Source organism: Dasypus novemcinctus, chromosome 24 (assembly GCF_030445035.2).
Source record: "Dasypus novemcinctus isolate mDasNov1 chromosome 24, mDasNov1.1.hap2, whole genome shotgun sequence".
In the NCBI taxonomy this organism is placed as follows: Eukaryota; Metazoa; Chordata; class Mammalia; order Cingulata; family Dasypodidae; genus Dasypus; species Dasypus novemcinctus.
Genome location: NC_080696.1, coordinates 17,006,593 through 17,020,851, shown reverse-complemented (window position 1 = coordinate 17,020,851; position 14,259 = coordinate 17,006,593). Strand labels below are relative to the sequence as shown.

General features: G+C 41.0%; 1 protein-coding gene across 1 annotated transcript in view; it reads right to left on the bottom strand.

Annotated features, from left to right (window-relative positions):
• The window catches only part of SEC23B (SEC23 homolog B, COPII coat complex component), a 36,577-nt gene that overhangs the window by 5,188 nt on the left and 17,130 nt on the right, over positions 1–14,259 (bottom strand). The window contains exons 11-16 of the mRNA XM_004472373.5: positions 13,014–13,094; positions 8,946–9,035; positions 8,159–8,265; positions 4,998–5,151; positions 2,130–2,207; positions 677–838 (exon numbers count right to left, since the gene is read on the bottom strand). Of these exons, the coding sequence (XP_004472430.1) occupies positions 677–838; positions 2,130–2,207; positions 4,998–5,151; positions 8,159–8,265; positions 8,946–9,035; positions 13,014–13,094 (672 nt within the window). The remainder of the gene's footprint in view (positions 1–676; positions 839–2,129; positions 2,208–4,997; positions 5,152–8,158; positions 8,266–8,945; positions 9,036–13,013; positions 13,095–14,259) is intronic.

The window sequence follows — 14,259 nt, the reverse complement described above, 5'->3', positions numbered from 1 at the left end:
TGTTCCCAGTCTCAGCCTCAGAGAAGAGTCTCCTATTGTGTGAAGGGAGATTAGCAGTATCTTTCGTTCTAAGAACCAGAAATAATTCCAGCCACTCTCAGTTTTGTGCTAGAAATGTATTTTATCAGACAGACTTGCCCTTGCTTTTTAAAAACCAGAATTTAGGCAAGTTTCTATTTTGATTTTTTCACTAATGTTGTATTTATTTACTCATAAATGTTAACATTTAACATAAGGATTTATCTATTTTATTATGTTAAATAAACTCTATAAATATTTCTTAGCTTACTAATTTATTTACCTACTAATGAACACTTATTGTTTTCCAATTCTCTATTATAATTCATTTACTATTTCTTTGCACAAACTTTTTCTGTATCTAGGAGTATTTCTTCAGATATTACAAGATATAGAATTACTGGATCAAAGTATGTGAAAACATTGAAAAGAATGTATATATATACATCTTTTTAAAAATTTTACATGCACTGCTGTCTTCCACAGATAAAGCTTTATATGTTCTTTGACTTCTCTTATGCATATTTCTTAATACTCAGTAATAATTTGAAAATACTATAAAGTCCCAAAGTTTTCTTTTTTTTGCAGTTTTGCTGTAAGAATAAATTTGCTAGAAAGATGAGCGCTCCCCTTTCTCAGAAAAGAATTCACATCTTACCTCTGGTGGCCCGTGGAAGGAGTAGGAGTAGAGAATGGGCTGGATCATGATGAGGGACTGGGTCAGGTCCTGCCGGGCAAAATGGTGCCGATAATACGACGACTCGTCAGGACTGTTGTTAAACACTTGAAGAAATGGGGATCTTCTGAGGTGGAACATGAACTGCAGTTACAAAGAAAAAGCAGGTGCATGTGGCTGCCGCCTTCTGAGACACCCACAGTAGGCCTGCCTCAGGTCTCTGAAACCACAGAACACAGACTTTAAGTGAAATTTCCCTCGCGATTGGTGGAGACGAAGGAGAACCACTTATTTCCAGAGTCACTGGGCCAGGCTATGGACAGAATGTCTGCTCTCAGAGGTCACGCTACCGTGGGGAAAGGCACAGGTGAGGCAGTGCTTTCAGAGCCAGGGTGCAAGACAGCACTGTCAGGGAGCAGAGCGAGTGGGGACGGCAGGAGAGGTTTCCCAAAGCTGTCGGCATGAGCAGGCCATGGGCCTGGGAGGGGCGCAAAGGAGAGGAACCCTAGCTTAGGACCCAGGCTGGGAAGCTGGGGTGAGGTGTGTAAGGGAGTGAGGGACAGGAGGTGATGTTGGAGGCCTGCATTGTTCTCCCTGTGGATTAGAGGAAGGTGGGGAGGCAGGTACTCAACGATTTTAAGCAGACTGATAGGATCAGAATTAGCTGGGAAACTCTCTGGCTGCAGAGTGGAGAGCAGACCAAAATGGGCGCGAGTAAGACGGACCACTAGCCACCTTTGTGCCGTATGACAACCAGATTTCCTTCCATCCCTTGAACACGCCAGGCTGGTCCTGCCCCAAGGCCTCTGCATGGCTATTTCTGCTGCCTGGATGCCTCACCCCTTGATGGTACTATGGCTGGCTCCTTGGGTCTCAGGCCTTTCCTGTCACCCCTACTCCCCTGCCCCAAAGTGGCTGTTTGGCTCAGGCCACTCCCTCAAAAAAGTTTTTTCCCAGCACTTACCACTACCTGATTTCTACTATCTGACTTGTAGCCATTTCATCCACATTGCCCAGAACCCTGCCTGACAGGGAGGTAACTGTATTAACTGGGGGTCATTTTGTTATATCCATCTCCATGTATGCTTACAATTTTCTAGGTTTGTTACTGAGGGAGCTGACTACCCACCCAGAACTATTACAAATTAGAGATTTTTTCCTGGCATTCTGACCTTCTGGCAATGATCCTATTTTGCCTTTTTAGGAAAATGTATCCATGCATGTTTCTGACAGTAAGAAGCAGTTTTCCTCAAATTTGTTTTCTGGAGGACTAGGGTACTATCTTACACAGAGGCATAACATTTGTCTTAAAGTGAACACCTTCATCACCTAGACTGAGTCTCAAAAAAGTCTTCATTTTGCCCTGAAAGCAGCGAGTTTTCTCACTGACACAGTTTGTCTACAGTTGCTAAATACACACACACACAATACTTACCTGAGGATACAGGGAAAAAGAATCAGATAACCTAAAAGAAGTAGGATCTTCTTTGTTATACTGTCCAAACTTCTGACACTGGGAAGAAAATTCAAAAAACAAAACAAAACTTAGTGTCACTTGGAAAAATCCTGAGAACTACATTCCAGTCTCAACCTTGTCACTTGCTATGTGTACTAGACTAGCACTTCTCAGGCAGATAAGCCACCGGGGGGCCTTGTTAAACTGCAGATCCGGGGAGTGCTGGAATCTGTACATTGGACAAGCTCCAGGTGACACAGGTCCATGGCCCACTTTGAGCAGGATGAGATAGATGAGTTCTCTCTGGAGCCTCTTCCATATAAAAACACTCTAGGACCAAGATCCGCTGGCAAATACAGATAAACCTTCAGGTTCCCTCACACAATTCAATTTTCTTCCTTCTTTCAATATCCAATTTCTGAACCCCAATGTTTTCTCTTTCTGCCTTTATTTCTGATTACACATTTCTTCCAGACACTACAGAATAAGGTCCTCTAGTATGTAAAAAAAGTGCATCACTAACAATCGCTTTCTTTCTACCAAATCTAATAGCCCTTTAACAGTTTTCATCTTCTTGAACTCTATAGCAACATAAGCCAAGTGACTTACCAAACTTCTGAAACTCTCTTTTGCTGCTAAAATATTTTACTTTCCTATTTCTCATCCTTTCTCCAACCGTTCCTTTTCTGCCTGCTTCACTGGCTCCTCATCTTCCTCCTTCCTCCTAACTGTGGATTCCTAGAGGTCAGTTCTTGACTCCTGCGCCCACCACCCTCACTGCTTTGCTACAAATGATCATTAGAACAAAACCAATATTATCCAAATACCTCCACACATACCCCGCTTCCCATGTCCACTGCTGACCTCTAACCTGATCTCCAGTCCTGGACTTCCACCTGACTCTAAGACAGCTTTCCTTGCACATACTTTTGAAAGTCCACTTTTAACACTGAAATATTCTATTGAGAAGGAAAAAACACCAAAAACTATTCACCTCCTCCTACCCTAAAGTTGCTCTCCTTTTCCATTTTCTAGCATTTCTTACAGTTATCCACATATAATCCTTTCAGCAAGTTTTATACTTTTTTTCAGCATACATCCTGATTCCAAATCTTCTGGTCCCTACACCCCACAAGAGTCTTCTGTCCCTTCAATTTACCTTCTATGGTCATGCCAAATAGAAACGCAGCTTCATGCTAATGTCACATCCCTGCTTAAGAATCACACCTAAGTCTCTCCTTAAAGCAGGGGTGTTCCACAATCAAGCTGTACCTTCACTGCCTGTGCCCCTTAATGTTCAACCTGGCCTCCAGTGCCTGCGGAGCCCATGCCAAAACACAATGTCCCTTCTGCAGGCCTGTTGCCCCTGGGCCCTCCACATGGCAAGCTGTCTTCCCCCTCTTATTACCCTTTTTTTTTTTTGAGGTACCAGGCAACAGGGATTCATCCCATGCCCTCATATGTGGGAAGTTGGTGCTCAACCACCAAGCCACATTGGCTCCCCTGAGTTGGTTTAATTTTTTTCACTTGTTTTGCTTGTTGTTTGTTTTTGTTTTTTCGGGAGGCACCGAGAACTAAACCCAGTCCCTCTCTTGTGAGGAGGAGGCACTCAACCGCTTAAGCCACATCCTTTCCACCCTATTCTTTTTAAAAAATATATTTCAAGGCTCATTTACTTCATGAAGTCTTTGCCAACCGCTTTGACCCTCTGCTAATCCATCCTCCCTTTGAAATAGTGTTTGACATGTGGACATCCCTTGAAAAAATGGTTCCATGAGACAGCAAGGGAGAGATTGAGGGGAAACATGGCTTTAAACAAAGTTAAACAAGCTTCCTTACTGAGCTTTTCCATGCCACTAATCACGAATATACATTGTGCGCCTCCTAAAAGGTAAGAGCATGTGTTGTGCCAATTTATTGTCCTCAGCTCCAAACTCACCTTCTTTACTTACTGTGAAATGGATCTAGGCTCTTTAAATATAATTCCTTTGCCAGTTGGGTCAATAGAGTATGCTGGAAAGACACTGCTTCCTGGCTCCAGTGGGCCTGCTCACAACTTCCCAGTGTCCAGCTCATGAATGCAGAGCAGCTGCAACTACCCTTGGCACCCCCTTGGGCCTCTGATGAACCAATTCCCTGTGAACAGCTTTCTCCAGCACCCCAGAGGCTGGATTTTTGGCAAGTTCCAGAAGATAAAATTTCTAGCAACTTCCACTGGAATGGCACTAAAGCAACTTCTTGCCGTTTAGTGAGCCATGGTCACACTCTCCCAACAAGGACTGGACCAGCCATAGATGACGAGGATCAGCTCCTCCCTGGTTGTTTTATCTCAGCCCTAGGAGTAGTGGCTGCTATCCGTATATGCTTTAGAATCCTTTTACTTCTGAAGAAGAAATCCCTCATTATTCTAATCCTCCACTGTAGTAGTTTATTAAATATTCCCTGTTTCAATTACTGGGTGCTTTCTCTCTCCTGAGTGGACTTGGACTGACACATGTCACTGGCCCATGAACTCCTATTTGCAAGAAATGCCTCCCAGATCTGGAGGGAAAATATAAGATTGCAGCATTTACAAAGTGACTTATCTAATTCAACTCTGAATAAATAGATTTGTATCAGTACCCAAATGTTCTGTGCTTGTTGTTTTTTCCCAATTATAATATGTAAGCTCTTCAGGATGAAATGCATATTTAACCCTTCTTTCATATTACTCTTAGAATATCCAGGATTTGGAGTAAATAAGGTAAAAAACTGAAAAATTATTATTGACTGTACAAAACAACATGTTAGGGGACAGTTTTCTTTTCTTGACAGGGGTGCAGAGTAATGCTCTTTTTCCAAATTTACCAGTCGGATGAGTTGCCGGTCCAGCCACCGGAGCACATCAGGCCCCTCCTCCGACTCTGCTCGGAACACTCCCAGCCGTGCCATCAGGACTGCTGCGGCCTCCTGGTCAAATGCTGCTTCTATGTGCTTGAGCTGACTCTGTGCATCTGCCCAACTGACAAGGGCAGAGTTAGTGCCACATGAGAGACAAGAAAGCCAGATCTCAAGTTTACATAAAGAAAGAGAAATCCTAATCCTTTATTAAAGACAACACAGATTTGAACTGCATTTTCTTTAAGGAATCACAGGAGTTCAATGTACATTTTTACTCATCCTAATGCACTCTCTGAAGGATAAACCTCTAAAGAAAAGTTACAGAGACTTCCCAATGTTGCACAAGAGACCACGAAAGGTACCCAAAAGGGACCTAACTCACAGTCTGCTGTTCCTCTAAATCAATATTACAAAAATCTAAATGTCCACAAATTCACAAAATGACTTTCCAGCATCACATCCATGAAACAAAGAATTAGCACATATACAAAAATATTCCAGAAGAGTAAGACACATGAACAAAGCTGAGACAAGAGACAGACCAAGAACAGATACACGCAACAAACATAACAATCATATACAGAATACGTAGAGTTGCTACAGATTAACAAAGGAAGATAAAAAAGGAAAAATACAAATTAAAGTGAGATATTCTAATACATTTACATTTTTATATTTTAATTTTTAAAAGTTTATTGAAAATAATTTATATTAAAAATCTTTAATTTCCCCACACTAACACAACTGTTTTTGTCTTCCTTTTTCTGTTCTTTATTCATACTTTTCACCACATAGTAGAAGACTGTATAAGATTCTTTTTAATTTCACAGATTTTCCAACATCCTCTTGAGAGTTATAGTACCTTAAACCCTAGCCCACTACTCCAAATTACATATAAGGACAACATCTGTGCCAGCCTTGCACCATTCTTTGAAAGTCCTATCTGCCTTTGAAATGTCACTTGTTCTACAATTTATCAGAGGCCTCATTATAAAATTGCTCCTGTGGTCTCTTTACTGGTGTCATTCATTTTCTTATACAGCCCTTAGACAGTGGTCAGCAGATTTATTACCTCTTATAGGTGCTTCGCAACCTAAATTCATATGCAGACAGTTCTTATATCTGATTGGCCTTATGAGATCTATAAAGAACTGTCTCTATAACCTCACTGTGAGATTTATATTTGTGGACAGAAATCAGTTGTTTTATAGAAAATACACATTTTATTCAAATATATATATATTTAAAGATTTATTCTATTCTTCCCCCTCCCCCCCAATTTGTGCTTGCTGTCTGTTCTCTGTGTCCATTCATCGTGTACTCTGTCTGCTTGTCTTCTCTTTAGTAGGCACTGGGAAATGAACCTGGGACCTCCCATGTGGGAGAGAAGATCTCAATCGCTTGAGCCACTTTAGCTCCCTGCTTTGTTGTGTCTCTCATTGTCTTTCCTCTTTTGTGCTCCTTGTTGCATCATTTTATTGTGCCAGCTCACTGTCTTGCTCATCTTCTCCAGAAGGCACCAGGAACCAAGCCTGGGACCTCCCCTGTGGTAGGCAGGAGCTCAGTTGCTTGAGCCACATCTACTTTTCCAAATATTCTTATTTATTACTTAATATATGGTATACCTAATATTTTATGACTGAATATTAGTTATTGCCTTTTCTTTGATAGTGGTTTTTTTTTGAAGTACCAGGGATTGAACCCAGTACCTACATGCGAAGCAGGTGCTCAAACACTGAGCTACACCCTCTCCTTCTTTAATAGTCTTTCCTTTTTTTGATATGGATTTTAGTGCATTGTTTTGGGCTTTCATATACTATTTATTTGTTCTATGGTTTTATCAGGGTCGTTTCTTGTTTTTTTTAATTCCTACTCTTTGTTGAGAATTTTAGTTTTTCTAAATCTTAATTTAAATGTTCTATGAGGGATTTTCTTTTTAATGATAAAAGCTTCTATTAAATTGTGAGTTTTAGTCTAGATACTGTTATTGACCATACATATCCTATAGATAATGATAATTCTGCTTTTTAAAATTTTCTAAATTATTGTTTAAATACATGATTGTCTCTGATCTAGTTGTTTAGAACAGCACTTGTCAAACTTTGATCTGTAAATGAATCACCTGGGGATCCTATTAAGATTATGAATAATAAGTCTGGGGTGGGACCTGATACTGCATTTTCTAACAAGGTCCTGGGTGATGCTGATGCTGCTGGTGTATACTCTTCTACATTGACATTTTTAAGGCTGATTACAGCCATTATTAACAAGCCAGGGCAGTCTCCTTATTTTGGGGGGAGAATACAAATTAGCTTCTTAGGAGAGTAGTTTTCTAGTATCCAAAATTTCACTTCTATAAAGTGACTGTAAAGATATACACATTTGCACAAAGACAGAAAAATATGAATGCAACACTGAGGGAGGGAGGGAAAAAGGACTTGAAATATCTTTTAATAAAGAAATGGTTCACTCAAACCAGGCAATACTATGGAGCCATTAAAATGAATAGGACAGCATAAATGTAAACTTATATGTGCTGACATAGGAAGATGTCCTTGATGCATTAAGTGATAAAACCAAACTGAAGAACAACACATGTATAATTCCATTAATATAAGAAAAAAAACATTTGCATATATACACACATGTATATGGCATATAATTGTACAGAAAGGGGATTGTGAAGTTAAACACTAATAGGAAAACAGCATTTGCCTCTGGCGAGGGTGAGTAAAAAGATCTAGCTTTATACATTTATGTCCTGCTTGAATCTTTTACAAGGAAGATAGACTTGTGGATAATAAAATCATAAGAGGTAATAGTTTTTTTCAGGAGGTACCAGGGATTGAACCCAGGACCTTGTACATGGGAAGCAGGTGCTCAACACTGAGCTACACCCATTCCCAGAAGTAATTTTTAATGAACTTTAGTCCTATTGAAAAATGATTCCTACATACAAGTACCCATATACCCAATTGAGTTAGTCAAGAAAGCCTCTGCCTCCTGAGATCAATCAAGGCAGTGAGGACTGGTGATAACCATTCAATGGAATTATAAACGCAAATTAACAGATGTTAAAATCCCTCTTCACAGGAAAAGTGACAGAAAGGAAGATAGGGGCTGCTTACTTTCGGGCGATGGTGGTAACACGGATACGTCTCTGGGTGCTGGAGTGCTGATACTGCGTGACAAACTGGATGGCGCCTCTGCCTCCTTGGGGGATGGGGGCGTTGTGCTGTAGGCAAGAGACCACCACCTTGTTATCATCGCAGGCACGAGTCAGACACACTGCCACTGAGCCCAGCGTGATGCCGACATCCTGACCAGTCCTAGCTTACACGGACCGGTGTGTTTCGAAGAAGCACCTAAGATCTGGGCATTTCACTGTATGTAAATTTTCATTCAAAAATTTAAAAAGGAACCATAGTCAAATGTTGAACTCATGTTAATGAGCTGCATGCTGAAGTGTTTAAGGATGAAATCCACTGATGAATGCAATTTGCTTGGAAATGCATCAAAAAAAAAAAAGTCTTGATGGATGGAGAGATATGTGACAAAGCAAATACATGAAAAGGTTACATGTAGAAACTAGGTAGTGGGTATATTTGTACAATTCTTTCTATTTTTCTATATTTTGAAAATTTTTCATAATAAAATACTGGGGGAAAAACTGACATAGCCAACATTACCATGGTTGGCAAAAGCCATTACCTTCCTAATGACTTAATCAGCTCAACAATAAAGCAACAAAAGCAATTTGCTAACTCTGAACCCTGGAAGGAATAGAAAAGACAATACCAGAAGTGGCATCAGGCCTGCAATCCTAAAGCAACATCAGTGTGTGGGGGGAAAGTAACCCGAGGCCACTTTGTAATAAATCAGAAAGCATAACACTAGATACAAAACCTGACCCACCTGATTGACTACTTCAAAGTAGATTCCAAGTGTAGACGTGGGATCCAGGCCACAGACTTTCCACTGACTTGTACCACCAACACCAAGCTCCTGTGGGGAGATGGGGGAATTCAAGAAACAAAAGCAATAAAAGCACTTAGGGGTTAACTGCTGAGGAAAAGCACCAACTCTGAACAGGGTGGGCCACTTAGGCTATCTCATTCTAGATGAAATTTAAATTTCACTGAAAGGTTTTACTGAAAAGAGTAAAATTACAGATGAGAATAAGGCATAACAGTTATAATTGCTGCCCCTTAAAATTAAGCTTCATAGGGGAGTGGTGAAGCTCAGCGGTTGAACACCTGCTTCCCTGGTATGGGAGGTCCTTGGGTTCAACCCCAATACCTCCAAAAATAAAAAATAAAAAAAATTAAATTAAGCTTTTTATTAGCACTCTGACCAGGTTTCATTACATCACAAAGAAAGAAGTACATATTTTAACATAATCCTGAAATTAACTGAAAGAATCAAGTCAGGGTTGGGGAAGAAGTAAATAGTAGAAAAGAATGAGAATTACCTACTTAGCTTGAAAGTTTTATTGACTTCTTTCATCATTATTGGAAGAAATAATTACAGTAAGTTGGCTATAGAATATTAATTTTTAATACAATTCCTTTATGGAAAAGTTGCATATGAATTCTCAGTAACAGAATGGAAGGATTTTTAGTGGCATTTAGGTTGCTTTTTATTGACTAGTTGAATGGCTTTCATTGATAAATATGAAGTTCATTAAAATGTGTATCAGAGTGTCACTGTTTCAATCATGACACCAAGAAAAGGCCACAGGTGTCAAAAACACCTAGAACCACAAAACACCAAGATCATGGGAAACGGACTTTGGCCCAGTGGTTAGGGCGTCCGTCTACCACATGGGAGGTCCGCGGTTCAAGCCCCGGGCCTCCTTGACCCGTGTGGAGCTGGCCCATGCGCAGTGCTGATGCGCGCAAGGAGTGCCGTGCTACACAGGGGTGTCCCGCGCATAGGGGAGCCCCAAGCGCAAGGAGTGCACCCATAAGGAGAGCCGCCCAGCGCGAAGGAGGGAGCAGCCTGCCGAGGAATGGCGCCGCCCACACTTCCTGTGCCGCTGACGACAACAGAAGCGGACAAAGAAACAAGATGCAGCAAAAAGACACAGAAAACAGACAACGGGGGGAGGGGAGGGGAATTAAATAAATAAAAATAAATCTTTAAAAAAACAAACAAACAAAAAAAAAACACCAAGATCACTAGATTCTGAATCACACATACCATCATTCCAGAGACAGTGAGTGTTAAGCATTCTAGTGCACTTCATCCAAACTTGGAGGACTGTGCTTAGAAAGTGATGTGATTCTATATTAGAGAACCATGATACTTTGTCTGGATTATCCTGCAATCCACCCAGACTGCCCAGTGAACTGAATATTAAGTCATGCCGGGGCCTACATGCCTGGCCTCAGAAGCAGCAAAGAGAGAAGGTTCTTAGTGGAATCACCGAGCAGCTCGTGGTAGACAGGGCAGGATGCCGGCTGTCTCACCAGTACTTCCTAAACAAATTGTGGGATGGATGGCTTCTTGGGGAGTCACCTTCCATTTTGATCACCTTGTCTCAATGAAACAGGTATTTCACACCTGCTACAAAGTGAATGGCTACCCCCAGGAAAAAAAGCAACCAAGTAAAAGGAGGTGGCCTGCCTCCCTTCCTTGCCCTACTGACCCCTTCTCCAGACACCAAAGTCCAGTATGGTGACAAATCGTCCAGAAGTCCAAAATGACATTTTCTCATGAATACACAAAAAATATACTTAAGCTGGAGAGCGGATGTAGCTCAGCAGTTGAGCGCCTGCTTCCCATGTACAAGGTCCTGGGTTTAATCCCTGGTACCTCCTAAAAAATACAAACACACAGACACACACACACACACACACACACAAGCGTTTACTCTGCCTTCATCAGAGGAACTGTAATGACAGAATTAGGAAATCAACATTTTATAAGCACCAATGAAATAAACTGACTCAAGTAAGGACAATCAATAGATACTAAAGCAATTAGGTGAAAGATTATTGGCAATCAAGATATTCATATTGTGCCAAAATCTCATTTGACAAATTTCTTGCTAATGACAAAGAAATGGTGTGCCTTTACGAGGACAATGTAGAGCAGACGTCAATTTGAGCATCCGACTGAGCACCACAGCCACGGATGGCCTGATGTGACACAGCAATAGGCAGAGATCACATGGAACGAGTTACAGAAGGACTTAAAGCTAAAACTAACTTCCAGTTTACAGGAAAGACAGGAACAAGTTAAACACCACCACAGCTAGAATGTGAGACATCCTGTTACAGGAGACAAAGATGACACTGTCTCTTCAACAAATCAATGTCATGAAAAAAAATAAAATAAAGGTAACAGGATCAGTGAAGCATTCTAGATTAATGTAATACCAAATGCACCGCCAGTTGAAGGGGGCAGGGGACGGAGAAAGAGCTAGAAAGGGCATATGGAAGGAAAGTAGGAAAGAATATGGCAGCTCTTAGATGATATTAGGAAATAACTCAATTTTCTTAGGTTTGCTAATGATATCCTTGTAGGACAAAGTCCTTATTTTTACAAGATGCATTATGTTTGCAACTTGTTTTCAAAGCCTCTGCAAAAAGATGATACAGCGATTTATGGCATAACAATAAAGCAAATGTGGCAAAAAAAGAAGACAAAGCAATTATGGCAAAATGGTAACTGCAGATTAAAGAATGGGTATATAGAAATTCATTATACTCTTTAAACTTCTCTGTACTTTGAAAATTCTTTTCTCTCCTCTCTGCAACTTCCATCTTCCAACCAAAACTTCCATGGTTGATCCCTACTGAAATCTAGAAGAGCTGATCAATTTGTTTTAATTCATAAAACTACTCCAGGAAGGCTTTATAAGTCCTGTGGAAATACCTGAGACTAGGGCAGCCTTCCAAAACCCTGCTAGGGAAGAGGGGCACAAGCCCCTTAGAACTTTGAGGTAACGGACTCACAGATGAGCTTTGGGGCAACAACTTGCCTCACCCAGATACTACAGGAACGTTCTTTCAAATCACCTCACTTACATCAAGCTCTACAAAAGTTCAATTGCAATTATTAAGTAAATGTTTACTGCTGATTAAGACAAAGATGATGATGATGAGAAAGATGACACCTACTGTGGACTTCCATTGTGCCAGGCACTGTTCTAAGGGCTTTACTGGAACTAACTTATTTAGGCCTTCTGGCAATGCTATCATATAGGTGCTATTATTACATGTAGGTGCCAGAAAATGAAATTGAACCACAGAGTGATTAAGTACCTTGCCAGGAATGGTAGGGCTGGGATAAACCCAGTCTATGCTCTTAAACCTCTCTGTTCAGACTGCCTCTCACAGATGATGTGAACGTGGAAAGGACATGCCTAGGAGAACCCAGCCTAGAACCACCTAGAGAGGCCTCATGGCAGCTAAGGTATAAAGCATAAGGTCAGCAAAGAAACCTCATTCCCTAGTGATATTAAACTCTGTTCACATATATTCAAAATGTGTTACTCAAACATAGATCTCTGCACACAGTTACAGTGCCATCCACTGCCTGGCCAATTTAAAATGGTCTGTCATGTAAGGCTCATTATTAGCTGGGAAGTGAGACAAAGGGATCAGCTCCTAGGGCAACAAACACATAGCTTCATTCCCGAGGTATTCTGCTAACGAAGACGCCCTGTGGCTCTTTGGCACTGTGGCCCAAGTACAGGTGGTGGAGTTGAGGGACTTGGACTCTAGCTTCTCCAAGCCAGCTCTGACTCTGAGCAAGACACCTAACGTCTCTGAGCCTCGGTTTCCCTCTCTGACCTTTAGGTATAAAGACAAATGGAAATGATGCCACCTTTAAAGTTATAATCTTTGGTAAGAATGAGCCATTCTCCCCTCAGCAAAGACACACATGAACAGGTGAGACTGCAAGACCATCATGCTCCCATATTTCCAATGGAAAAAACCCCGCTAGTCATAGTGGTACAGAAGTTTTACTTACATTTTCTGACACACACGGTCCTTTCACATTCAGAGATACACATGGACCAATGGCTCCTGCAATCTTCAGCTCCCGAGAAGTCTAAAAGAGAGTTACATACAAGTATAAAATTAGAATATCACTGAGAACATCACTGAGAACCACCCCGCTTCCACAATGGCCAAAACTAAAGCTTCGAGGAAAGTTACAACAGCTAGTATTGTTGCACCTGGAGAAAACCCACATGGACTATAGTATATACAATAATGAGGCAGTATTTTCTAGTTTCTCAACTCACATTTTTTTAAACTTGGAAATAAGTGTCCACAGGAAGATAATGCTACCAACAATAGTACTACTATATTATTTTCCAATCCCACACGTATATTTATAATTGTTTACATATTTCTGATCAGTGAACATACTGTTTTTGTATTGCTTTAAAAATACTAAATCCATTAACTCTGATTTGACAAAGTCAACAGACACAGAATTGAAATTTCAATTCATTTCAACTTAGTTCATTCTTCTCATCTTTTTGAAAACAAATCTGTAACATATGAGAATATTGCTTAAAGTTTAACATTATGGGAAGCTACCACATGGGAGGTCTGCAATTCAAACCCTGGGCCTCCTTGACCCATGTGGAGCTGGCCCATGCGCAGTGCTGATGTGCGCAAGGAGTGCCGTGCCACGCAGGGGTGTCCCCGTGTAGGGGAGCCCCACACGCAAGGAGTGCGCCCTGTAAGGAGAGCCACCCAGTGCGAAAAAAGTGCAGCCTGCCCAGGAATGGCACCGCACACACGGACAGCTGACACAACAAAATGACGCAACAAAAAGAAACACAGATTCCTGTGCCACTGAAACAACAGAAGCGGACAAAGAAGAACACGCAGCAAATAGACACAGAGAACAGACAACTGGGGGGAGGGGGAAAAGAGAGAGAAATAAATAAATCTTTATTAAAAAATTTAACATTAGAACCTATATAGTCTAACAATTAGCTCCAATTCTTATATTAATAACTTTAATAATTATCATTTCTCAAAATAATTCCAACCATATTTTCTAATGGCCCCTTTAAAAATGTTCTCAATGATTTAGAATCAAATGCCTACGGCTATCAGTCCCTACATGGGAAAAAACCCACAGACATCAAAATACTGTGTTTTCAGAGTGCTCTGGCTGTCCTTCAGGCAAGCACAAAATACAACCCACCGTTCTGTGGAAGGTGGTGCTGTTCCTATGGCTGGGTGGACAGTCACCA